At 44.7% G+C, this 27,074-nt stretch overlaps 1 protein-coding gene across 1 annotated transcript; it reads right to left on the bottom strand.

Moving 5' to 3' along the window:
- Nucleotides 1–5,751: 5,751 nt before the first annotated feature.
- On the bottom strand, nucleotides 5,752–8,376 carry LOC142804059 (uncharacterized). Its single transcript, XM_075890576.1, has one exon. The coding sequence runs from the start codon at nucleotides 8,374–8,376 to the stop codon at nucleotides 7,417–7,419; it is 960 nt and encodes a 319-aa protein (XP_075746691.1). The 3' UTR covers nucleotides 5,752–7,416.
- Nucleotides 8,377–27,074: the final 18,698 nt, after the last annotated feature.

Here is a 27,074-nt window from a genome sequence, read left to right as displayed (position 1 = left end):
CGCTCAGTCGTGCGCCTTCTACTGCTGCATTCCGCCACGCGGCCGACGCAGCGTCCGGCCACTATGTCTGTGTTCCACGTGAAACTCAACGGCGTCAGCATTCTGCGAGCGTGGTTACTTTGAGCACGGTGCAAGTGACACTTTAACGCGGTTGCTGTTACGTTGAAATTACATGCAATGCTGGGGGGAGAGTATACGAAGTGGAACAGAAAAGGTGTTTTAATGCAAGTTGTTACTGTACACACACAACCCGAAACTACGTATGTATGTGCACATGGTCCTCATTGCGTCTTGCTGGGCTCAACAGCGTCGTCCGTTGTCACAAGCAGGAGCACTGCCCAACCATCACTGACCTGCAAGGGGTTCGTCATCGTTCCGCTTCGACATGGTGCCCAACGCGATTTCGCTGAACACTAATTGGTTCACCCGCGTCATCCGCCGCACGACACATGGATATGCACTCGTTCTACGCACTTTTGATACCCCGTGATGGACAAAATTATTTGTAAACGTTGCTAAGAGTACAGTAACTGCCAGGAGAACACTGCGTAACCAATAACGCGGCGCAGAGCACGGATATTGTTCGCCACGGCTCAGCACGAGACCTGGGGAGGCACACATGCCGCCGCCAGCCGCGGCCGCTCCCTACTACCAGCTCCACTGCGCAATATGTAACCATAGTAAAACCGCCATTGTGCCCAGTGAATATGGCCGCCGTGATGTCATTTCCGCCACATTTTTAACGTAGCGCGCCGGCTGGGCATGCCCTCTCCTACCTTTCCTTCCCCCGTGTTTGTAGTACAGTCTACTAAATTGCAGGAGGGCAAAAGCTATTCCCGCAACGCCTGCAAGCGTTATTGCAAAACTCTCCATTAGCCGAGGACACGTGGCTAATGAGTGGTAGAGTTCACAAAGGTGTAAAAAAAACGCTAAAAGCGTTTTGGCGTTCCGGTCCAAAGAGTCCAGTAACGTTGTTCCTGTCGAAGGCACTGTCTGGGTACACTGCCTATATATACCTTGTAACTTGCCCTTGAGCGAAGCTTCGACACGCACTTTCCCGGAGGCTGGCGGCGCCGTACCATTCGTTCAAGCGTCCCAGGAAGATATACGCGAGTTCTTTCGACAGAAATAGATTTCGCTAGTTGTTTTGATGACGCGAAATTTTGATACAAGCATGTTCACCCCCCCCCCCCCCCTTTGAGACTCGCACCTTTTACTGTTGTTGGGAAACCCTACCCTTGGGTGTTCAGCCACTCCAAGACTGCGCTATGAGACTGCGCTACACCGTTGTTTACTGACCCCCACTCCCCTTAATTTTTCTGCCGTTTTTTTAGAGCAAGAAAGAAAGGGGAAAAACAAATCAGTGCAAACCCCCTCTCCCTCTTCCCATTGCGGAAATCTTCCAGATTTAGAATCCTTGAACTTGGCAGGTGCGGATAAGCAAAGAACTGACTAACTCCCCATTCCCGAAACAGGTATTTAGCATGAGTCGGTATACATTCACTTTCCCAAACTCAATAGGGACTATAGTTTTACTCCGTCAAACCAGGAACGAATGAAGTGAGAGACTCATTATGCTCTTAGGTGCTGGCTGCTTCCCTATTGTGCGTGCTGTGAATCTAAGGCATGTTGCCGGGCCATAGTTGGTTGGGGTTCGTTATTCATAGGGATATAGCACGCCAAATCAAGGCTGTGTGTGTCTCTCTTTTGTGTCCTTATTGTGGTGTGCTATAGCAATATGAATTAGGAAAGCTAAAGTGAGGACTATAGACATGTTTGTTACAATTGCAATGTGTGTGTACTGCTATATAAGTGCAATAAAAGTAAGTCGATTTTGAAAATTTTGAAGTAAAAATATTTTAACATTACGTGCTACTTTTAGTTTTTAAAACCTGACACGTCCTGAAAATTCCTTGAATATCCTAGAAATTTCGCTTTGGAAATTTGTACGAACCCCCACATGTGAGGAGAGAAAAAAGAAAAACCAAAACAACAGGTAACATTGACACGTAACTACATTCTTCTTTGATTATTTTAGTCCTCTGAAAATAATAATTTTTTTATTGCTTCCTGACTCGAGAATAACCGAGATCTATGGTTAAGGTATAGTCATAGAGAAGGCTAGGAGTTTTAACAGCAAGTTTTCGTTCCCCGTATTTTGTTGTAGTATGTGGCATAGACACAAAACCATTTCTGAATTTATAGCCTGTTGTTTTCACGCTGAAATAACTGAAAAGAATATTTGTCACATTTATAATGCCACATAATTTCAAGAAATAGCTTATATCTATGAAGTTTGCGTACCTTCTATATTTTATTATTGGAATATGTTTTGGTACTCACCATACGTCCAAACTTTTCTATTGCACGCAGCGCAGGGTCTTAAAGTATTCGAAGTGATCCTAAATTGTATTGTGAAGTAGCTGAGACGAGAGGATGCTCCATCTCAAGCAGTGGAGCTTCAATCGGCCACCACTCATAGTGAGCTGAACTTCACCTGACAAGAGGTAATCAACTCCCAAAACCATGTCCACGTGCAAGTCCTCGAGGACAGGAACTTGCTACCGACTTCATTGTATATCTGCAGATACAGTGCACCAACAGGCCACATGCCCCGATAATGCAACAAAAGAATGCATTGGACCAAATCGTGTAGTATTTGACTAAACTAGAATACAGTATGCTAAACTGGAATGTATAAGTGCGTTGTACATATGGTGCACCACTATAATTGGTAGCAAGTATCGCAGCCTGTCTAATGCACCTACAGTGCGGGCAATACTACTTTTGAAAGAATCTATATGTGGTGACAGGACATGTTCTCATAGAATATAACTCCCAGGAATTTCACCTTGATTGACTGTTGAATATTTACTTTTTGACGGCAGCTGAAGATGACAAGCCGTGTTCACTGCTTTAGAATTAGAGCAAGTATATTGTTTTACTTACGCTTATTTGAAGTTTATTTGCATCAAGCCCCATATCTAATCATTGTAGCCAGCTGTTGGCTTGTTCGAAGATGTGCTATTCCCTTCCTGAGAAGACCATGATAGTGTCATCGGCATACAATATAATGTTTGAGTACTCCTGTACCTGTACAATATAACTTATAAAGAACAAAAAAGAACAGGTCCTGCAACGAAACCTTGGCGTACGCCGTATTTAATAAACTGAATTTCAGTCTATTAAATGTGAAACATACACAAAACATCTGTAATAAGCAATTGTTATATCTGCAGCAAACAAATTCGTATATACACACGCAAAAACGCATGTGGCAAACAGCGAGCACGAGACCGGCTCGTAGGTCGAGCGCAGTGGTCTAATGCGCATGCGTGCACTCACTGCACGTACCTTGCGATTCGACCTGGTAATGGTCCAATGGTTGCAGCGAGGCCAGCGCGAGCAGCCGTTTTTACAACGAAAGCTGTATATGGGTAAGAGAAACAAAAAACCTGTGTGGTGAAAAGAGCAAGAAGAAGTAAACAGCAGTTAAAAAATTCGGCACATAGTGGAAAAAAGGAGAGCACATGGGGGTAGCGCCGAAGGAAAAGGAACAAGAAGCAGCTAGGCTCGGAAGAACAGTCCCTGAGGTGGGTACGAGCCAGCAAGCAAACAGTTGCAGCCACGCAAGAACACGGCGTTTAGGTTGGTGAGGCCTACCCGGAAGAACTGCTGGGCAGCCTCTTGATGGGTCGCATTCTTGTGGATGCTTACGAACCTGGCATCCAACTGCGGTCCAGTTCTTGGTTCTTGGACTTGTTGGCTTCCCAGCTACTTGTCATGATGTGCCTTGTCGTTCCATAGCACTAAGGTGCACATCAAGCCACGCCGCCCCTTCCCCGTCGTCCACCGAGTGGTTCTACTGCTAGCCGGCTGTGCGACCGACGATTACACCAATGTGAGCGAATCACATTTGTGTCTAGAGACTGCGTATAGCGTACATGTACGGGATCCTTGTGTCATTCTGTGTATTGTCACCACAGGTGAGTTCCTTTCGTTATATGTGGATTTATCAGCCTTAATGTGTTCAGATTCATTCTTCACTGCACCGCACAAGAATTAAATATAAGCGCCGTTCCCTCAATCTATTCACTAGTCTGTGACCACCTGCTGTTCAAGACCAACCACTGTGATTAACAGATTGTGACGCACATTTAACCACTCACTACACACTTCCATGACCGTGATCATGCAAGGCACAAAGTGCACCATGTGAAATAAACACTGGTAAACTCAAGCCTAATGTGAGGCTAACCTCATTAAGAAGCACGGACATCTAACCAATACTAGTGAAAAGCTTCAGTTCAGCGTCAGGTTGAACACAATGCTTGACACCGGGGCCGATTGCTTCATCTTTCATTGCTTAACCATTTGTACGGAGTGCTTGGGCACTGATTTTTTTTTTCAGTCAAGAAACTCGCTAGCAGATGCTGCTCACGTTGACATTGTGAGGCGAGAGAAAGAGTGCAGGAGAGGGAGAGGGTACACATGTGCAAGGGGGAGCATTAGAAATCATGGTTATTTTCAGCAACCATGTCACAAAGTTGCAATCAAACATGCCTTACAACCAAAATATTATTTTAGGTCAAAACTGCCAGGTACAGCTTCAAGTATAGTGCCAAGGAAAAGGGGGAATGAGGTTTGATGCCGTGCCCAGGCCCCATAACACTGTCACACGAGCTGCAGGTTACCGACTCCTGGTCTACAGCATTCTGTGTGAAGACTACAGTGCAAGTTGCATCAGCAAGGGACAGCCAACTTTCAGTAAAGACTAGAGCAGCACATGAATGATGTCAGAAACAAAAATGTTTTATCGAACACACTGGCCGAACACACAGAGGCTATCACACTAAATCCACTGTCATAGGGCAAAGATAACAGAAAAATGCCAAAGTACACTTTGCCTTACCTTGAACTACGACGACCCAGATAATGACTTGCACTGTTAATAAAACGGCAACTTACTTTACAAGCGTCCACATTGCATAGTTCATGTCTTAATGGATGCATAACAGGACCATATGTACAATAATTTTTCATCTTGAACAAGCCTCCCGTGTGGGACTGAAACGTCTCGTTTTTATGTGAGGTTCGGTGGTCAATGTCTTTTGAAAGTATCAAAGGACCTGCTTCAAATTCTGTATGCACAGTTATGATTCTGAGTACCTGGGGCCGCTCATCCATTTTAAGGCAGAGTTAATACTAGCTGGTGCTCATTGGTACGAATATTCATGCAGTAGTGGTTTCAAATAAAAAATACAGATATTGCAGCGACCCATAAAACACGTTCAGTGTTGTTGACCAAAAGGGTAATGGCAGTAAAAATGTTAGGAAAAACAAGAATCCATCTCTGCATTAAACGAATGCCCAGAACACTGACTACCAGACTGCTATGCCTTTTCATCTCATAGGACAAACAGCAGCAGTGGCAATATAACTGAAAACCTCCAAGAAACTGGCTCTTCCGTTCTATTTTTTCTTCCACTCACTTCACTACCTCTGCATTGTGCTATTCTCCTTTTGAGAAATGGCAAACTAAGCAATTTTCTTAACCTTCCACCAAAGTTTAACCGTCAAAGTAAAATTCAAATTCTTTTGATGTTGTAAACCCAACTCTCCCCCTCGGCGCCCGAGACACATCACCCGAGGTGGTATAGCTAAGTGGGAGGAAGTGACGTACTGTCGCTATGCAAATAGCAGCGATTGACTCGCTGGTCGCTTTAAGAGGAAGTAAAAACGCTGAAGAAGTTTTCGTAAGGCTGAGAAAAATTTATATTTACAGACTGTACAGAGTATAGTACATAGTTACAGACATAAAAGTTATGAAAAAGAAAGAAAGCACTTTGGAAATGAACTGTCTGTAGGGTTACCCTATAAGATTCAGCAGAGCAGATGGTGCCTAACACCTTAAGCCCGGTTCAGAACATCTGGCAGAACAGCAGGGCTGCTTCTTATTCCCTCGATGCTCCGCCCTTACACAACTCTCAGTGAATTGTCGCCTCTTTGACCTGTGATAGGAAAGTACACTTGGCAAATAAAAAAAACTCTCCACAGGGACGCCACTTTCGTGCATATGTGAGGGCACATGCCCTCGCCCCAAATACCAACAACAATATACAATTTAAACAAAACTAAACAATAGTCATAGAGGCAAAGGCAAACTCAGTGAGCATACAACTATCTAAACTTACAGCTATGTGTAGCGGGATTTGCAGCCATAAAAAGACATCCCTGGTGACACGCCAACTTAGTGCCGATGAGACAGAAATCCGCCTGTCCCCTGTGCGCTTTCAGTAGAACCGGTTGCTCTCCGCGCGTGGTTCTACGTACGAGCTCGTTTTAAAGGATTAGCACGGAAATAGCCAAAGGTGTGTCAATGCGACAGATTTCACTGAAGATGCAGTCTGGGCACCCGCTTACCCTGACGTAAGCCACGTTTTCGCGTGCCACACGCCCACCCGCTTTCGAGAGCTACCAGAAGCAAGCCTGACAGTGACGAAAGGTCGCGGGCAATCCCACCGTTTCACAATGCACGCCGGGGTGCAGCAGGCACTTCGCAGAGTTATGTGTGGGCACTGCAGTGTCTGTAAAGTCAAGGCTGATCTGGTTGTACGCTTCGACTGAGCGTCGTCAAAGCAATGCTGCGTGCCGGAGCAAATGCAGCAACACGGCTAACATGCCTCTCCCAGCTTACCGCACAAAATACATAAAACTAAATCTGCTGCACTACCACTTCTTATCGCGGTCCTACAGTCCCCTCACCTTTAACTCAAAACTTTATCTGACACCTTTGCTCCACCATTGTGCTCTAGTTGTTATGGCATTCAACTGCTACACCGAAGGTCACGGCTGGAGCGGCTTCATCTTCAATGAAGGCGAAAATGTTGGAGGCCTGTGTGCTCAGATTTTGGTGCATGTTAAAGAACCTCCAGGTGGTCGAAATTTCCAGAGCCCTCCGCTACAACGTCTCATACACATATGGTGGTTTTGGGACGAGAAGCCCCAGATATCATTATTAACTGTTAATTGTCAGCTTTAACTGCCACTCTGCATTCTGCTGCAACTGATCTTTGCTTCTCCCATAATTACGGCTTCTATGAACGTGGCCAGGACATGTGGTATGTGAGGTGGTGTTTTTGTGAAAGATATGCATTGCAACAGACACAAGAGTAGGGACGCTACCATGTGTGAGCGCAGATGTGTTTCACAAGGCTTGTTCTATACAAAACAGACACATTGCAGTGCACGCAGCAAAACAGACGCTCTTTTGTGTGGTTGCAGATGTTCATCACGAAGTTCTCTTGCCGCAAAAAAATGCACTGTAGTGAACACAAAAGAAGTGGCGCTCTGTGTACGAGGACGCATGTGTTCAGCGAGGAAGTGTTTTGGCTAACCATGCATTGCAGTGAAATGCTATTTTGCGTGAGTTCGGAGGTGTGTCTTGAGATGAGATTTCCTCAAAAAACGTGCATTGCAGTGGACACATGAAAAGGGGCGCTCTCCTGTATGTTTGCGTGTATGCTCAATAAGGTTACTTTTAGTCATAAATGATGCATTGCAGTGAACGCAGGTAAAGGGACGCTCTCCTGTGTGAATGCGAATGTGCTTTAAGAATGAATTTTTGAGCGAAAAAGATGCATTGCAGTGGACACAGTTAAATGGACGCTCTCCTGTGTGAGTGCGGATGTGTTCCACAAGGCAAGATTTCTGCGTAAAGAGTGCATTGCAGTGGACACAGCAGAAGGAACCCTCTCCAGTGTGAATGCGCCGCATGTGCTCATTGAATTTGCGTTTGAGCATAAACGATTCATTGCAGTGGAGACAGGAAAAGGGACGCTCTCCTGTGTGATTACGAATGTGCTCTATGAGGGAATATTTGCGGGAAAAAGATGCACTGCAGTGGACACAGCAAAACGGACGCTCTCCTGTGTGCGAGCGCATGTGCACAGTGAGGTAGTCTTTAACCGCAAACGATGCACTGCAGTGTGCACAGGAATATGGACGCTCTCCTGTGTGAGTGCGGCGGTGTTTCACGAGGTGAACTCTCTGCCTAAAGGATGCATTGCAGTGGTCACAACAGAAAGGTCGCTCTCCTGTGTGACAGCGGACATGCGCAATGAGGATGGCTTTCTTCATAAATGATGCACTGCAGTGGTCACAATGAAACGGACGCTTTCCTGTGTGAGTGAGCATGTGGTCACTGAGAGTACTTTTCTGGGAAAAGTCTGCATTACAGTGGCCAGAGAAAGAGGGGCGCCATTGTTTGTGTGTGAGCACGTGCAATTCAAACTCGGAATTGCGAGTGAATGCACCTGGACACAGGTGGCACTCAAAGAAGGGCTTGCTATTATGGTTCTGAAGGTGTATGTTCATAGCTGACTTGTCCAGGGTCACATAGGTGCACTGTTGGCAGGAATGAAGTTGACCTCGTACAAATGCAAATGGAGAAGACTGCTTCAGAGATGCAGATGACAAGGATGCTGTAAAAAATTGAGATAATACAAAGGTTATTCAGTGTGTGTCGTACACTACATGAAACTGGAGTGAAGCAGATCATCACATTGCCTCAACAGAATCAAAGCTCCTCTTACAACCACAGCACCCCAATCCAGCACATTTCAAAAAAATTGACACTGTGATGCCGATGAATACTATACGAGGTGCACAAAAAATTAAATCTGCTTTAAATGACATTCCGACGCCGTATAAAAAGTGTGCTTTTGATGGTGTACAATTGAACACTAACACATGAAATTACTTATTGTAATTTATTTTGCATAGAAGTATCTATAGGCACACCATGCATATCTAAACACCTCATTAGGAAAAATAAATAGAAAATTTCTTAAGAATTGAACGTGATAACATAAAAAAGTGAAGAAAATGATAGCGCTTACATAGGCATCATGTTTTTTATAGTTAGAACAAGGAACTTAATGTTTATCACAATACCGAAAATTTATTTACATTACTGCAAATTTTACAGAATTTCCACTATGTTTCCATACTGCTTTAATGAAGATCATCATGATGACAGGGAATACAATGACACAGATGCAACAGATGTTAAAGCCACTTGCATGGTCATTTATGAATAATTATTTAAATATTGCTAATTACAATGTTAAAGTTCTAGTACTGAGCACTGCGGCAATTTATCTGCAGAACTCTTTTCTCTGCAGGAATATATATGTAGCAACAAGACAATGCATTATTAAATACATAGTCTGAACTTGTGCTTTGTAAGCAATGCCAAACTTGTGGAAATTCATGATTAAAATTTAAAGGTGACAACGAAATTCTTTAGTTCTTTCAAGATACAAAAGACTAAAAGTGCTAGAAGAGCTAGTTAATTTTATGTTTCAATACATAAAATCCAATGTAGCGGCCTCTACATGGCCACATCACCGTTGTAAGTTCCCAAAGTATAAGGTTGTAACACAGGGGTAAGTTATTAAAACATTTGTCTGAATGGCATGTTGCAATGCTCTCCTGACAATATTCAAAGCATGCAACTTTTTATAACTAATTAGGAGGCAAGAAGGACACATTTGCAACAACACAAAGGGCATTTTAAAGCCAGTACAAACAACAGAGCACCCTCAACCCTTCTTATACCCTTGGTTAAATATTCAATAAATTACAACATTTAGTACGGTGAACATCTTCGACAGATATCTGTGTGAATGCATGAACTTTCATACTAATAACATAAACTCTCCAGTAAAGTTAGAGTCCAAAAACAATACTTAAAGACTGTGAACTGACCCAACATTTCGGGAACGATTCGGTGCCTTCTTCAGGGCTGACAGCTTTGTCGGCTCTGAATTTTGCAATTTTTCTTCGCGGTGTCGCCCTCTCCATTGTCCTTTTTTTCGCCGTTGTTGCTGAGGAGTTTTTTCAGCTCGTTCTGCAGACCGTGCACATATACACTGGGTAAGGTTTCAGTTGAGCGGTTAACACTTCTAGGTATTGTTTAAATGTGCCAGGACTCTAAGAACTGTCTTTTGGTGTGGCTACTCGCAGTGTTGATGACCCGGGCACCATCAAAAGTAATGCAGTGGTCAATCTTTTCACGGTGTTCAGGGAGGGCATTTTGTGCGACATTGAGGTTATGCACATTGTTTTGATGTTGTGGTATCCTTTAAGGGAAGCTTTTGTCTCACCGATGTAGGTGGTGGGAGACAGTCTGTGCAAGGGATTTCGTAGGCCAGTCCGGGGAACCTTTCTTTCGGGAGTTGGTGTTTTGGTCGTTGTAAGAATCGTTCGATTGTAGAGATGGGTTTGTGCGCAACCTGAAGGCCCGCTTTCCCCAGCTACCTGGACAGTTGCTCGCTGATTCTCAATATGTATGGGACAGTAATGTGGTTGGAATGTTCGGGATAGGTCTCTTTGTTAGGGTCATCTTTTGCAGATGGCAGGTGGGGGGCAGTTTCTCGGTCGCCAAGTCACTGGTGTACTCGAGGAATAATTCATTTCGGGTATCCACTGTCCAACATCGGAAATGATCGCTTCTTTTTTTTTGCATTTTTTTTTAGCTGCAGATGGCCCTTGTGTGATTAAGGAGTGTCTTGACTATCGATGTTTTGTGGTACGGTCGGGTGGTCAGAAGTTGACTGCATATACCATCCGGTATGCGTGGGTTTCAATACATAGAGAAACTCAATTGTCCACCACTACCCTCCACTTTTTGCCCTTTCACTAGCAACACCAGGAAAGTAAGAACGTTGTTCTTTCCACATTCCATAGTGACTTGAATTGCCGGCTGTCGAATTTAAGTGTGCTGTTAGAATCCTTAATCACACAAAAAACTTCATCCACATATTTCAAAAATATTTTTGGTTGCTCGGGGAACGTGTCCGAAGCGCGTATGTCGATGTGCATCGTCGTCAAGTTTGCCACTGTAGCTGAAATGGTGGCTCCCATGCAATTCTACTTGTTTGTTAGCAGAAAGCGCCACGGACAATAAAATAGGTCGCGTTGAGGCAGAATTCAATCAAGCAGCACAGTTTGTCCGTACTGATGTTCGTCCTCTTGCTGAGGTTCTCATCCGTTTCCAGGGTGGTCCAGGCAACTGAGACCGTGAAGGGTACGGGAAGACTCGTGAACAGAGAAACCACATAAAAAGACATGAGCCTCTTGACGCTGCCGATTGTCATTTCCCACATACTCTGAATGAAATGGGTGGCATTTCTAACTTGTGTGGCTGTCTTCCCCACTAGTGATGACAGGGTTCAGTGTAGATGTTCAGACAGCATGCGAAGTGGTGATGTTCGAAAGTCAACTATCGGTCGTAGCGGTATTCGCGGTTAGTAAATCTTAGGAAGGCCATAGAATCCCGGCACAAAACCGTTTCTGCATATGAGGCGCAAGAAAAGTATTTTCGATGAACTTTTCCAGTGACTTTAGTGAAGCGGAAAAACCCTTTTTCGATAAGATACGACAACATCGAAGTGATGTGTGCAACCTTAACGCTGCACGAAACACTCTCACTAAACACAGCAAAAAGATGGACTACTGCATCAATTTCAATGACTCCTGGGTCATGAAAACGGAGGGTAGCTACATAAAAAGACACTTCTGAAAATTCTGGCATATCTAAACAGGAGCTGCAAATGTCAACCGCTCAACTGGAACCTAACCCAGTGTATACGAGCACAATCTACAGAACCACTTGAAAAAACACTGCAGCAACAACACTGGCGGAAATAAGAACGATGGAGAGGGTGACATTGCCAAGAAAAATTGCGAGCTTCAGAGCCGGTTCAGCAGACACGCCTGAAGAAGGGACTGAATCGGTCCGGAAACATTGGGTCAGTTCACAGTCTTTAAGTTATATCTTTGCAATATTTAGTACAGTAATTAGGCAACTATGATTTATTTACTAATTTTAAGAAACAAGGCTATTTTTTCCATATCGATCTCGCTATGCCATAAGCACAATACAAAAACATGAACAGGTAAAATTCACAGGAACTATAGAATTGAACAGCTGGGTAGTAGTGTGATGCACCAGCATATTGGATACGAATGTCTAGAGAACCAAAGCAATCTCTCAGTCTTGGGGCAAAGCACCTTGGGGGCTCGTCTTGTCAGTCTAAATGTTGTCATTATACATGTCATTGGCTATGCACTACTAATCACCAACAGTCTCCCAACAATGAGGAAGGCAACAACATTTAGCCCAACAAATGGCCGACGGCATTCCTGGAGCTGAAACACCATTCGCTACATGCCAAAGGAAACCAAAACCTGTGAAGTAGGAAGATGAAGCACCATGTGATAGACTGCTTACAAATGCACTTTTCTTACTTTTCCATTAGTAGAGCGAAAACACCCCTTTATGCGCACCCGGTCTCAGGGTTGGCCACACTAGTGCCCCATCAAAGGAATCTCTTTAGAACACGTTGCATTTTTTACCGCTTGGAGCTGAAACCTAACCCGCTCATGTTTTGCTTATCCGTCGTTTTTTCCTCTGATGCACTAAATATTTTGATTTTTCAAATTCCTTATCATCACTACATTACTAAAACGATTCATTCGAGTACACAAATAAATGAGCACAAATCATGAAAGTGAATGTATGAAGTAAGGAATTTAGACGACCGACGTTATTATCATAAAGCATTAAAGATGAAAGCCTAATTGCCCGAGGGAACGCAAAAATTGACTGACGTGTCTTGCTTCTTCAAATAAACTTGAAGTGACATCGTCGATAGAGCGTCCATGACGTACACACAAATTATATAAAAAAAAGATTATCGTCACACGATGACGTCATAGCGACGTCACTCAATGACGTCATCACAGAACATCACTGCTTGGTCAAAGCTGGGTCGATTCCAGAGGCAACACAAAACAAGGTGCGGTGTAGAAAGGTTTCAATGGCTCCGACCCTGCATGCAGGCATCGCAAAACCCATAGTAATAAGCAGAAAACTGAAATACCTTTTTTTAGGTGCGTGTCTCTCCTCCCGTTTTTTGTACCATTCATCATTTTTTTTCATTCTATCACATCATATAGGAGTAAACTACAGTACAGTCTTGATACAAAACTTGTAAAGTCAGGAACAACATTCGTGTGAGTGGAAATTGATAAATTGGTATGCCAACTAGATGTGCTGCCAATATACCTAATAAGCTATATTGATAATGTACCTTTCTTTGAGAAGATAAAAAAAAGAAGCCGTCGAGAAGAACGCATGAGCTCTCAGGAAAGAAGAGAAGGGAAAAAGTGTCTGCCGTGAACTATGTTCAAACCATTATGTGTAAATAATGTAAATATAGTTTTGTCTCTTTGTATGCCGTGACCAATGATTTTACAAAGTGATGTCGAAACGCCCGGAGAGTACTCCCTGGGACAATACATGCTTGCAGTGCTAATAGAGAACTTTCCATAAAACACAGCACATAGCGAGGCCAGTGGCAGCCTTAGAAGAGAGCCAGGCAGGACATCCTGAATGGACGTAGGCCACTGCTTTTTGCCGTGACAGCATAACTGATCAGTGGACTGAGGTGAGTAGGGTCACGCATTGTTGAAGCACAAGATGAATCGTGTCAAAGCACTGAAAGAGAAGCGAGCGGAGCAACTACAGATGAATATGCATCTGATAAATAAAGCCAATGCAGTGTTTGAAAGTGCTGACCATGCGAAGATTTCATCTTTGGTTGAATGGGTACAAGGAAACAATGCAGATTTAGATAAGGTTAACTCTGAGCTGAAAGAGCTTACTCCAGAAGACGAGTTTACCACAGAGTTTGAAGCTGTGTTGACGTATCAAGATGCTGTGTTGACGTATCAAGATGCTGTGCTAGAAATGCTAGGACAGCTGAAGGCTCGGCAGTGTCAATTCCGTCAAAACCACTGTTCTAGGAACACCCAGCCTCTAGCTGCAAGGCCATCCCAGACGCCCGAGGATCACGCACTGCGCAAGGCAATCAAGCTTCCCACACTCCAGGTGCAGACGTTTGATGGAAAGCTCTGCCATAGGTCTTCGCTATGGAAGCAGCTTAGGGCCTCTGTTGATGAAAATGAAAACCTGACAAAAAGAGAAAATTTTTATTATGTAAAGACTTTTTTGAGATGGGACATAACCTCTGCGGTTTCTGGTCTACAAGCGAGTGCGAAGTGCTACGATGACGATGATGATATATGACGTTTCTCGGCGCAAGGGTCACGTGATGGCTAAAGAGCGCCAGTACATAAGACAAAACATTTGGGTATGATGACTGGCTGTAAAGCAGCCTAATATTGCTTGCTGTAAAGGCAGATAAAACATATAGGTAATAAAAGTATGAGAGCGACATAAAATGTGTGCAGTGATAATTAGTGGTGAATGGTTCTGATGATAAAGCTAAGAAAAGATTATAGAGCAAGAATGTCTCTTCAGCATTCTTGCCTCCAAGGGCCGCGAAACATGTGCTTTGTAATCAGCATACTGCAGCAACGACTTGTTATGATAGGTCGTGCTACAGATTACCACGGTAGATCACGTGAACGTTATGAACATCTTTTAAAAATGAAAATAATGAATAAGGTTTGAAAAGTGGATCGCTACCGATGAACATTGCTGGGTGAAGAGGTACTTGTTCTCGGTAAGGTGTTGCGAAACGCTCTTTTCTGATAGGTTCTAATTCAATGCATTGTATCAAAATATAAAAAATAGTAAGAGGTTCACCGTGTACGCTGCCAGTAATCCGTCAGTTTTTTCTCAGGAAGGGTTTGGAAGGCTTTCAAGTTCATTGCGGGGACAGCTACAAATGACTGCGAAGCATTTGAATAGACTGATGTTGCCAAGCTTATCTGCTAGTACGTTTGCCTCAATTTCTCGGTGTCCTGGAACCCAGCATACTACTACATGCTGTTTCATTGATTAAACGGCACAAAGAAGAGAGTATAGCGAAACAACGGCAAGATTTTTGTACTTTAAGATGGTTTTTAAAGTTTTTACTATTCCTAATGAATCCTTGTATATGACTGCATTATTATTTCTGATCCTTTAATGTGTTTTGCTGCTGCCAGTATTGTATAAGCCTCATCTGTGAAAATGCATGTGTGAGGGTGTAGAATACCGATATCCGGAAAAGATGGGCCCATCACTGGATAGGACACAACCGCATGGGTCTGATGCATCAGTAAATCTGTATGTGTAGAAGTGGGGCATGCTTTGCAACATTCATGAAAGATGTGTCACAATTTATAGCCTGGCATTGCCATGAAGTAGGAGTCATTACATCGTGTTCGTGCAGCAGGACGCCCGTGTCCTCAGCTAGTGCTCCTACACGCAGCGAAAAGGGCTGTTTCAATGCGAGTCGGTTCTGAAAAAGCTGAGAGCTGGATGCGTCATTTACAGCAGGATATGTGGGATGGTCGGTGCTTGCGGTTATTTTCAAGATATACGTAAAAAACGGGTACACTCTTTGTACACGAAGGGACCATTTGTCTTAGTCCGCGTAAAGGCTTTTCAGGGAGTTTGTACGAAAAGCACCGGTAGAAAGGCTAACGCCTAGATGGTGGACAGGGTCCAGCATTTTCAAGGCGGTTGGTGTTGTGGACTCGTAAACTATTTTTCCATAGTCTAAACGCTTGCATATAAGGCTTTTGCAGAAGCCCATCAAACATTTTCTGTACCTGCCTCAACTTATACGGCACAGCACCTTTAAGATGTTCATTGTCTTCATCCATTTTTTCTTAATGCACTTAATGTGTGGCACAAATGTGAGCTTCATGTCCAGAATTATGCCTAAAAATTTCTGTTCCCTCATGACAGCTCCGTGCTCACCCTGCTACACTACATCGTGATCGGGGTAGAGGCCTCTCTCTCTAGAGAACAGAACACAGGAGCTTTTTGTGGATTCAGACAGAAACCGTTCTTGTCTGCCCATATACAGACCTTGTTCACACAAAGCTGAACCTGTCGCCCGCACGCCAAGAGATTACAGGATTTAAAACTTATCTGTGAATTATCAACGTATGTTGAATAAAAGATGTTACGCGGGATGCACCATTCCAGGGAGTTTTTATGACAATAAAGAGAGTACAAATCAGAACACCACCCTGCGGCACTCCAGTTTCTTGCACGAACAGTCATGACAATGCATTGCCCACTTGTACACTGAATTGTACAGATAATTTTCAATTACACTTAGCATATTACTTCGTATATATAAGTGCGAGAGGTCTCTAGAGATTCCTAAACGCCGCCTTGTATCGTGTGCCTCGTCTATGTCAAGGAGGAGAGATAGAAAAAAGTGCTTATGAATGAAAGCTTTGCGGATTCGCGCCTTTATGCGGATGAGATGGTCCGAGGTGAACCAACTCTCTCGGAATCTGCACTGATATGTGTCGAGGAGTTTGATTCCCGGAAATATAATAATCAGCAATTTATCATTTTTTCAAATAATTTGCAGAGGCAGCGAGTCAGAGCAATAGGTCTGTAACTCGATACGGCAGATGAATCCTTGCCCTCTTTAAGAATAGGTATTGCAATGGCCTCTTTCTACGCAGCAGAATCTCGCCAGAAGACCATACCGAGTTGCAAAAACCGAGGAGAGTTTTATGTGTTTCATGAGGTAAGTGCTTCAGCATGTCATATACCTGTGTCACATGGGCGCGCAAAAAGTCTTTTAAGTAAGCGGTCTTTTTACGAAGTTGAAAGACTTTTACCAAAGAGGTGTTGCGGCGCAGACACACGGCAGCAACGATCTCCTTTTAGTGTTTTCGTTCGAAGACGCTAGCGAAAGCGTGGCGCTAGCAGTTAAAAGAGAAGCAATGAAAATTAAACGATGTATCACGATGTACAAATTAAAGACTTGTTGCACTGCTCGTTTCTTCAAATAAATTTAAAAACAAGAGATGAAGAAACACGAATGTGGAAGTTCGTTGCACTAGTTAAGAAAGCATTCCCATAACTAGCGACGTGCACAAGTCTGTCTGGTACCACTGGGCTTTTATTTACCGTATTTGTTTTTCGCTGCTCTCGTTATGCTGCTCTCGCTGCTCATGTTATGGGTGACCGTACGGAAGAAAAAGCGAGGATCGCAAGCCTCAAGGCCTGCCTTCTCGCTCTGGAAAGCGAGGCAGACGCTGCAAAAGCCGCCAAGGAGAGGATCAAGCAGCAACTGCTGTTCAGCAATTCCTTGCTGTGCGCACTGGAGCTGTCGGAGAAGGCCTGCGATCGATCGATCTGGGCCTTCAGACGAAACGAGAGGTGGTTCGAGGGAACTGTACCTCACCTCGGTGAGCAGAACTTCAAGCAATCTTTTCGAGTGTACCCGTCCACCTTTCGTTTCATTGTGGAGAGCTTGCGCAGTGAGCTCGAAAGACAGTGCACCAGCGTGCGTGAAACCATCACTCCTGAGAAGCGAGTTGGCATTGCCTTATACAAGCTTGACCACTTGAATGATGGGCAAACGCACGACTTCCACGCTTTCCTCACTTGTGCAAAATGGCGCGGCGCGAGGCCGAGCGTCCCCACGTGATATTGTTGACGCGTTGTAGCTGCTTACGGGAGTAGAAAAGGAAATAACCATTAAAAGAGTTCATTACACCTTCTGCAAAATATGAAATTTGTTTTTACAAAGAGTTTTGGTGACAGAAAAATAAGCATTTGCTCTTTTTTTCCCCACCACTGGAAAATTGCTGGCGCCCACTGGTTTCGAGGCTACTCATTCAGAGCCGTAAAAGAGATCGACGAACTCTGTTTATGAAAAAGACCGCTTCTGAAAAGCAGTTCACTCTGTGCCGTGTGTCTGCTGTCAGGAACTCCTTTTCGGAAACAGGCCGCTTACTAAATGACTTTTAAGTGCCCGTGTGACAGGGGCATTATACCCTAAATGGGCAACATGAATATATTGCGACGACCCAAAAAAAGGAAAAAAAAATGCCGCCTTTGCCCCGGGTGAGAATTGAACTCACGACCTTCAGATTATGAGACTTACGAGCTGCGTACTGCGCTACCAAGGCGGCCATTCGGGACATGGGCACACACCGCCTCTGTCAGGGTGGCTAAAAAAAGTGACTATATCAGGAGGCACGAGTTGCATGATAAGAGGTTGAGGTTGAGGATGTTGTAGGTAGCCGGCGGATCTAATTTGCAGGCAGTTGCCCCACCGGTTTTCTCTTTGCTAATTGTAGGTAATGTCCTTTGTTTTTTACCAAAGCATGATCAGGCTTTCAAGTAAATATCGTGCATAGCGTAACGTATCGCTGCATAAGACGGCGGTCTTTGTGCTATAACACTTGCAATATTGTTGCGGTACTCTATCTCGCTGCACTATACTCCAAACACAATTGTCACTTATCACCAGTCACATGCTCTGTAGCAATCAAAAATTTCAAGAGAAGTCGCGACACCGGTTTCCTGAAGATCGAGGAACCACGCGGAACTACAATATCAGTCACGCTTTCACATGGCGAGCCTAACTGTTGCAGTTCCGCAAATAAACCTAGTTAAGTGCTTCAGCCTGTCATATATAACATGGTCAGAGCCTAGGGCAGATTTGCTGCAGCAGTTAAGCACTGCAGCAGTTTACTCAAGCAAAATGGTGTGTTGTATGGCTTGTTTTTTTTCCACAGTTCGGTTCAAGTTTTTGTCTTTCTACTCTCTTTGTACTGTTTCAATGTATCTGAATAATGCTATAGGCTGGCCACGTGTTCCAAGTATGTGCCCATGTCACATGGCCTCCAAGATTCACAACGCGCGCTCGCCATTTTGGAGGCGATAAGGAGTCTCCAATGCCTTACATATGGCAGCACAGTATCTAACGTTTGCTGTTTGCTTGATCAACCCCTCCGGAAAGACATGATATGTTTTCCAAAAGATGGACATAGTTGTCCATTTTTAGAGTTAAAAAATCCTGTGTGTTTTTAGCGGCGATGTCTGCACTATCCCGGCCTTTTCGACATAGTTTAATGGCCACCCAAACGCACCTACAAATCGCCAAATGGCTCGTTTTCATCGTGACACCTGTCGAAAAAAAATACGTTAAGGAGACTCCTTCCACATCAAGGCGTTTATGTAGTGTTTTTTTCCCAAAGCAGCTGCAAGTAACTTTGTGGCTTTGTGGTAATACACCTGCTTGCCACGTGAACGGCCCGGGTTCAATCCTAGGTGAAACCGAAAATTTTATTCTTCATTATATTAGCTTCCTTCTCCGTTTTTCGCTCATGGCCAATTTTTCGCTCATAACCAACAGTGCCGACAGCGACGACAGAATTTCTGCGACTCGAGCCCTAGTGCTATCGTGTTAAAAAGACATGCTTAGGAGTCAGCCTTTGCACATTCAGAGGAACAAGAGTTTGGGTTTTAAAGCACTAAGATTGCTAAAAATAAAACACAAAATCAAGCAGCCGGACCTGCCACTAAAACTGCCACCACTAAGGCAGTGATACGAGTCGCGTAATGGTTCAGTCGTTGATGATGATGATGTTTGATGTTTTGTGGCGCAAGGGCAATTTCACGCCCAAAGAGCACTAGTTCGTCTTACTAAAAATATGGACAATGATTGTGATAAGCGGTTGTATAAGGGCCATAAAGTTCCTCGCGGTAAGGTGAGTAAAAACATATAAGTAATAAAATCATGACCATGCCGTGAGAAAGGTGTGTGTGGTGTGAATAGATGACAAAAGTTGGTAATAATAAAAAACGATGGTGGACATGTATGGCATTAGCACAAGTGCCTCACTTGTTCATACCCTTGCGTCCAAGGGCCGTGAGGCAAGGGCTTTCTTGTGTAGCCACCGCAGCAAAAACCTCTCTGCAGAGGTCGTGCTATGGAATGCCCGGGTATATGATATGAAAACTATGAATTTCTTTTAAGAACGCTAACAATGATTTATGACTAAGAAGTGGTTCCCTCCCGACAAACATTGCAGGTTGTAAAGGTATATGTTGTCGGTAGGGTAATGGAAAATGTTGTTTTCTTAGAGTTTCTGTTTGCACTGGATTAACATGTGAAGGACCGTTAATGCTTCACCACATCTGTCGCACAATGGTGGATCGCCACCGGACAAAAGATATGTGTGTGTGTCGTGTATGTGTGTCCTATCCTTAGCCTCGTTAGTATTACCTTTGTATGACGCAATTTTAATACTGACAGCCAATGACCAAGGTGTGGCTTAATAATGTGTAGTTTGTTTTGTGTTTATCCCACTTGCTCTGCTAGTAGTCCCTGAGGTTTCGTTTGAGAGATGGCTTAAGATCAAGGGTCGGGTTTGATATGGACGTAGGGGCAGTGCTTTTGTGGACGGATGCAGCGAGCTGATCCGCCCTCACGTTGCCTTGGATCTGACAGTGCCCTGGCACCCAGCACACTACAACATGTTGTTTGAGTGTGTAGAGTGTGCATAAAATGAAGTAAAGTGAGACAAGGACTGGGTTTTTTTGTTTTTTAAGAGTGTGCAGAGTCGTTACCACACTGAGGGAGTCCGTATAAATTACTGCTTTTTGTACTTGTAATTGCTTGATGTGTTTAGCCGCCACAAGTATCGCATAAGCTTTCGCTGTGAAGATACTTGTGCCTGGATGTAGAGGGCCAGCATCCGAAAAGAATGGGCCAACAGCAGCGTAGGACACAGAGGACTTAGACTTGGGGGCATCTGTAAAGAACTCAGAACATGTGTATTTGTGTTGAAGTTCCAGGAAGTATGTTCGGATATGGGCCATAGGCGCATATTTTGTAACTTCTAGAAAAGACACATCGCAGTCTAAAGTCTGCCATTGCCACGGTGGCGGGTATGCTACAGGAGCCATTAAACTGTGTTAGAGTGACACTCCAGTTTCCTCAGCTAGACCCTTCAGGCGAACTGAGAAGGGCTGTCTCATCGAAGGCCTGTTTTGAAACAGAATGAAGCTAGATAAATCATTATTAGTAGAGTATGAGGGGTGCTTCTTGTCTGCTTTCACCTTAAGGAAATAAACAAAGGACATGTAAGTTCTCTGCAGATGAAGCGACCACTCATTTGACTCAATGTAAAGGCTTTTTACGGGGCTGGTGCAAAAAGCACCCAAAGAAATGCGGATGCCCAAATGGTGCACGGGGTCCAGCGTCTTCAAAGCACTTTGAGTCGCAGACTGATAAACAACGGCCCCATAATCTAAGCGGGTGCGAATGAGGCTTCTATACAAATTCATGAGACATTGCCTGTCCCTACCCTACGTAGTACGTGCCAGTACATTCATGCCTTTTAAATATTTTGTTTTTAAATACCTGATGTGCGGTACGAAGGTCAACTTGTTGTCCAAGATTAAGCCTAAGAATTTATGCTCCGCATTAACAGAAAGACATTGACCGTTCAGTTCATTGTCGGGTTCTGAGTGCATGCCTCTCTTTCGGGAGAACAAGACACACATGCTTTTTTGAGGGGGTCAGTCGGAATCAGTTTTCCTCTGCCCATTTCGAGACCTTGTTTAAACCTAACTGAACCTGCCGCTCACACATTGCCAGATTGCAAGATCGGAAGCCAAGCTGGACATGATCGACATATGTACAATAAAACATATTGCGAGGGATGGACAAGTGCAAGGAATTCATTTTGATGAGAAAAAGCGTGCAGCTAAGTACACCACCTTGTGGCACGCCTGTTTCCTGGAAAAATGTTTGGGAAAGAACCGTGCCCACTTGGACATGGAATGTCCGGTTTGACAGGTAACTTTCGATTATGTGAAACATTCTTCCGCGTACGCCAAGGTGGGACAGGTCTCTGAGAATTCCAAATCGTCATGTTGTATCATAAGCCTTTTCGATATCGAGGAACACAGAGAGAAAATATTGTTTATGGACGAAGACGTCTCAAATCTGTGCCTCAATACAAACAAGGTGGTCTGTGGTGAATCTACTCTCTCGAAACCCGCACTGAAATGGGTCGAGTATTTTGTTTGTTTCAAGGAAAGGTAGAAGTCGGCAGTTTATTATTTTTTCAAAGACTGTGCACAAGCAGCTTGTAAGTGCAATGGGCCTATAACTCGAAGCTAAAGAAGGGTCCTTGCCCCTTTTCCAAAATGGGAATAATAATAGCCTCTTTCCAAGAGGTACGGATAGTGCCAGAAAACCAGATAGCATTGTACAAACAAAGTAAGGTTTTTCGTGTTTCAGCTGGTAGGTTTTTTAACATTTCATACACCACACGGTCAGAACCTGGGGCAGATGTACTGAAGGAGTTTAGAGATGTTACGAGCTCAGCTATACTGAAAGCTGGGTTATATGCCTCGTATCTAGTGCAATTGTGTTCGAGTTTCTGCTTTTCTATTCTTGTTCTGTAATTTTGGAAAGTGTCAGTATAGTGGGACAAGCTGGACACCTGTTCAAAGTGTGCACCGAGGAAGTTTGCCTGATCTTCCAAGATATCACCCTGAGTGTTTACGAGTGAAAGTGCGTGTACTTGTTTTCCTGCTATCCTACCGACCATGTTCCATACTTTAGCCTCCTGTGAGTATGAATCGATCTATGACAAAAACTTCTGCCAGCTTTCTTTTCTGGTCTGCCGACGCGTTCTCCTGCCTTGAGACTTTATTTTCTTGAAGGTGTCAAGATTTTCAGCTGTTGGTGAGTTTCGAAGAAACCTCCATGCCCTGTTCTGTTCGTTTCGCGCATTACGACACTCTGTGTTCCACCATGGGACGTGTCGTTTGCCGGGCATTCCAGACGTTTGCGGTATGCACTTGGCTGCTATGTCACTTAGAAAAGCTGTGAAGTACTGCACAGCTTCATCTATGTTTAACCTTCATATGTCTGTCACACTTAAACGTGCAGTGTTATGAAACTGTTCCCAGTCTGCTTTGTTTATCAGCCATTTGGGAACATGTAGAGGACATTCATATGTTATTTGTGAACTCAACACTACAGGAAAATGGTCACTTCCATATGGATTATTTATGATTTTCCGTTTCAGTAGGGGTAGAAGTGAAGGTGATACGATGCTGAGGTCTATAGACGAGTAAGTTTTGTTGGCAACGTTATAGTAGGTTGGCTCTTTCCTATTCAACAAACAGGCACCGGTAGAGAAGAGAAATTGTTCAATGAGACGACCTTGTGCATCACAGCGAGAATCGCCCCACAGTCCACTATGTGCATTTAGGTCCCCAAGAAGCAAATAGGGTTCAGGCAGTTCGTCTATCAAAGACTGGAATTCACGTCTTTCAAGATGGCGGTGGGGAGGTACGTACAAAGAGCAGATGGTGACGAGTTTGTTTAAAAGTACCGCTCGAACAGCCACCGCCTCAAGGGATGTCTGGAGTGGTAAATGTGTACACGCTACTCCTTGATTAATGATAATGGCTACACCACCGTATGACGCCACAGCATCATCTTTCTGTATATGACGTAAGCACGTAAAAAATTTGTATTGGAGGATTTTAGGTGTGTTTCCTGTACACACAGCACTTGAGCTAAGTGTTTCTATAAAAGCTCTTGAACGTCGTCGAGGTTTTTAAGCAGTCCTCTGACGTTCCAATGTATAATTTGTGTTTCCATATTGAAAGTAAAGTAGTGCTGTGTGTACATTAAGGGAGTGACTTGTTTAAGCTGAAAGGTCGAGGTCAAGTAACAGGACTATCATCAGGACCTGTTAACAGCTTATTAGTTCTTGGCGCGCTCCAGAGAGCCGCGCCGCTCTTTTGGCACCAGGGGTGCCCCCGTATCCATTGCCTCCTCGAAAACACTGGATGCCCCCTCATGCGAGCTGGTTTTTCGAAGCTTGGGCCTCGCCTGGCGAGGTGAGGCCTTGAGACCCGAGGACCCTGGAGTCTCTGGTCTCTGTTCAATAGTAGGCGGAGTAGACTCAACTACTGCCGCCTTGGGGGCAGGCGCCACAGCCAATGGCTCGCTCTGCGCAAGCCGAAGGAGTGGCGAGGGCTGGTGCGACGCTTCCTTCTGGCGCGCCGCATCAGCATATGTGGGGCCATAAAATGGCGAGACTCTCCTTCTTGCTTCTTTAAATGTAATGTTTTCTTTTATTTTTAAAGTGATGATCTGTTTTTCTTTTTTCCAGAAAGAACAGGAACGTGAGTACGCGGCATGATTGCCGCCACAGTTCACACAGTGTAAACGTGCTTCGCAGTTGTCGGACGCATGGCCCACGACTCCACACCGAGCACAAGTTTTCCGGCCACGACAGCTTTGCGAGCCGTGGCCATATCTCTGACATTGCAAGCAACGGCGGGGGTTGGGAATATATGGCCTCACGGATGTCTTTGTATACCCAGTTTGAATGGTTTCCGGCAAATCGCTCGAAGCAAAGGTCAGTACTAAGTGTTTGGTTGGTATTTCCTTTTGATCTCTTCTTATCTTAATACGCTGTACGCTTGTCACATTCTGGCTCTTCCATCCTTCCAGAAGTTCCGCTTCGGTCAAGTCAAGCAAATCTGCGTCCGATACTACCCCGCAAGATGAGTTCATGGACCTGTGCGGCGTAATACTGATAGGTGTGTCTCAAAACATTGTGAGGGTGTTCAGTTTTTCGAATTGGTCCTTGTCACGTATCTCAAGGAGTAGATCTCTGCTGGCCATTTTGGTAACCTTGTACCCGGCACCGAGAGTTTCGGTTAAGCACCTAGCCACTACGAAGGGAGATACAGTTCTGGCTTGCTTGTTAGTTTTCTCGCAGTGTATAACATGGAAATGAGGATAGATTTGTCGTGGCCGGATGAAAAAATTGATATCTTCGGTGTGTACCCGGTTTGAGAAGACACGATCACTAAGTAAAGGGAATGCTGTATGCATGCTAATTGTATGTTGTTCAGCAGCGTTGGCGGCCACCCACAACGGAGCCCAACGAGTGGACGCTGCAAGTTTGCGGATGCTGAAAGCTTGCAGACGTCAGTCGTACAACTCTGCCATAACCCAATACGCCTAGGCCAAGGTAGGCTATTTGCACGGGGTTAACCCTTGCCGCCGAGAAAATTGGAAGTAAGCAGAAGAGAGAAATAGACAGAAAGCTAGAAAAGTAAGAAAGACAAAGATGTAGGGAGAGAGAGATAGGAAAAGGCGACGGCCGATTTCCCTAAGTGGGTGAGCCCAGGGGAGTCGTGTACGTGAAGCAGGGCCCAAAAGGGGTGCGTTGCCTCCGCCGGAGGGATCTTCAGGTCCAATCACCCGCCGTCGGCTCAACCCCCAGGATTCCTTTTTCCCCGGACACGGCAAAGCCACGCACGACTAGGCGTGGGAGGGAGCCAAAACTCCCCCGTTAGCTCGGGTCCCTGGTGTCGCTACACACCAAACGCCTGCTTGCGCAGGCCCCCCTGCAGGGAATGGTTGAGTCGTCCTCGCTGTCAACACCATAAAGCATCTCATACTTGGTACCAACCCATTTCCTAAATGCATTGATGACTATGGCTGATGGAACCACATACCGCGCGTCCTTCAGCCACGCAGAGAAGTATTGCAGAGAGGCGCGCTTCATCCTGTTGCTTGGCTTGAAATCGTGTCGTGCATTCATCAGCCAGTTGGTATGCAGTGCCTATATCTTGTCCTTCACCGGCTTGTTCAGGCAGACATTAAGCAGTTGATGTTGTGATTTCATGCCGCCAGGTATGATGACAAGGTCTGTATGTCACATGGCGAGCTTAACTTTGATCTGTTGGTCCAGATGGCACCTGAGCGCGTTGAGGACGAGGATCACTCGCAGGCCAAACCAGCGCTGTGCTGCCTTCGCCACACGTAATTGATCCAATCCGCGACCAGGTCCATTGTGATTACACCATTTTCGTTGGCTCACACGATCACACCACTCGGGAAAACGACTCTTTCTGGGAGCATCTTCCGTTTGAATATCAGGTGCGAAAGAAGCTTGAGCCCATCTGACGTGCAACAGAGCATTGCCGTCACTTTTGTTTTCTGATGGTTGGATGTCAGCACGCACAATTGCTTGCCCTCTTCTTAACGGTTGTGGTGCTAGGCACGTCGAAGTAAAAAGGTGTCTTATCGGCATTCCTGATTCGCCAAGCTGGTATCCCTTGCTGTGGCGCAAGTTTACGATGAAGCTCTGAAAACTGAGAAGCTTTTCTGCATACTCATCCGGCAACTTCTGGCATATGTCGGTGTGCCTTCATAGGGCAGAGTCTTTCCTCTTCATACAGTTTGTCAGCCAGCACCTGCTCGCTTTAAACCCACTCACGTTAGACCTTTTTCTAAAGCTAACTGCATAGCCCAGATTTGCAGCAGATCTGCCTTCACAGGCCGCTCTCTCGCTCACTACTCAAGCACAAACTCAGTGAGCAGATCTTCGATTTTCGGAAACCGGCCCTGCAGTGATCCACTAAAGCCTTTTCGTGAAAAGTTGCTGTCAACAACCTGCTGCTTGTTTCCGCCAGTCTCACGCATATTTCAGGAACTCCGAATGGCCACGATGCAGCCCGATTTCTATCTACCTCTGCACACATGATGATTTCTCTCTTAAGCTGCATCGTGGTACACTCGTCGAGTCTTCAGAGTCTGTACTTCCATGCTGTCGATCTGAACACACAAGCCCTCAGCGCACATACGAAGTGCCGCACATGGAAGACACAATGGCCAAAATTTCAAAAGAACATAAAAGGTGGCCATTTTTTAAATGCCAATGCCAATAAAATAATCGTTTATCTTTCTTTTGTACTCGATTCTCACATGCATGTCGTTTAGGGGCCCACTATACTATAAAAAAGGTGCGCGCAATATTCAAGTAAAAACGTAAAGAAATAATCGAGCCACATCCATGAAGTGAATGATGTTAGAAGAGCTTGCTCGGGTATGATCAAATATCCCACGAGTCCTCCGTACACATCTGCTATCATATATAGAGTGACATTGTCGTTATATATCCATTACTTACACAATTTTTATTTATTTACAATTGAATACACTATATACATTTTGATGCACTACATACATTTTATATACACAACCCGCAGCTCTGGGTTTCAAAGCAAGCTAGCCCTTCTCACAATGGCCTCTCACGCTGTCGCCCCAGGGCCTTAGCGACGAGCCCGAGCTGCAGCTGCGTTGGGAGCCCACTGCGCTCCTGCCTTGTCTTGTGGGTTGTACAGGAGGCCGAGCAATCATCAAGTGTGCTCACTGCGTGAGCTCCTGAGAAAGACA

This window comes from Rhipicephalus microplus, chromosome 3 (assembly GCF_043290135.1).
Source record: "Rhipicephalus microplus isolate Deutch F79 chromosome 3, USDA_Rmic, whole genome shotgun sequence".
NCBI classification, from domain to species: Eukaryota; Metazoa; Arthropoda; class Arachnida; order Ixodida; family Ixodidae; genus Rhipicephalus; species Rhipicephalus microplus.
This window is presented reverse-complemented; position numbering and strand designations above follow the sequence as displayed.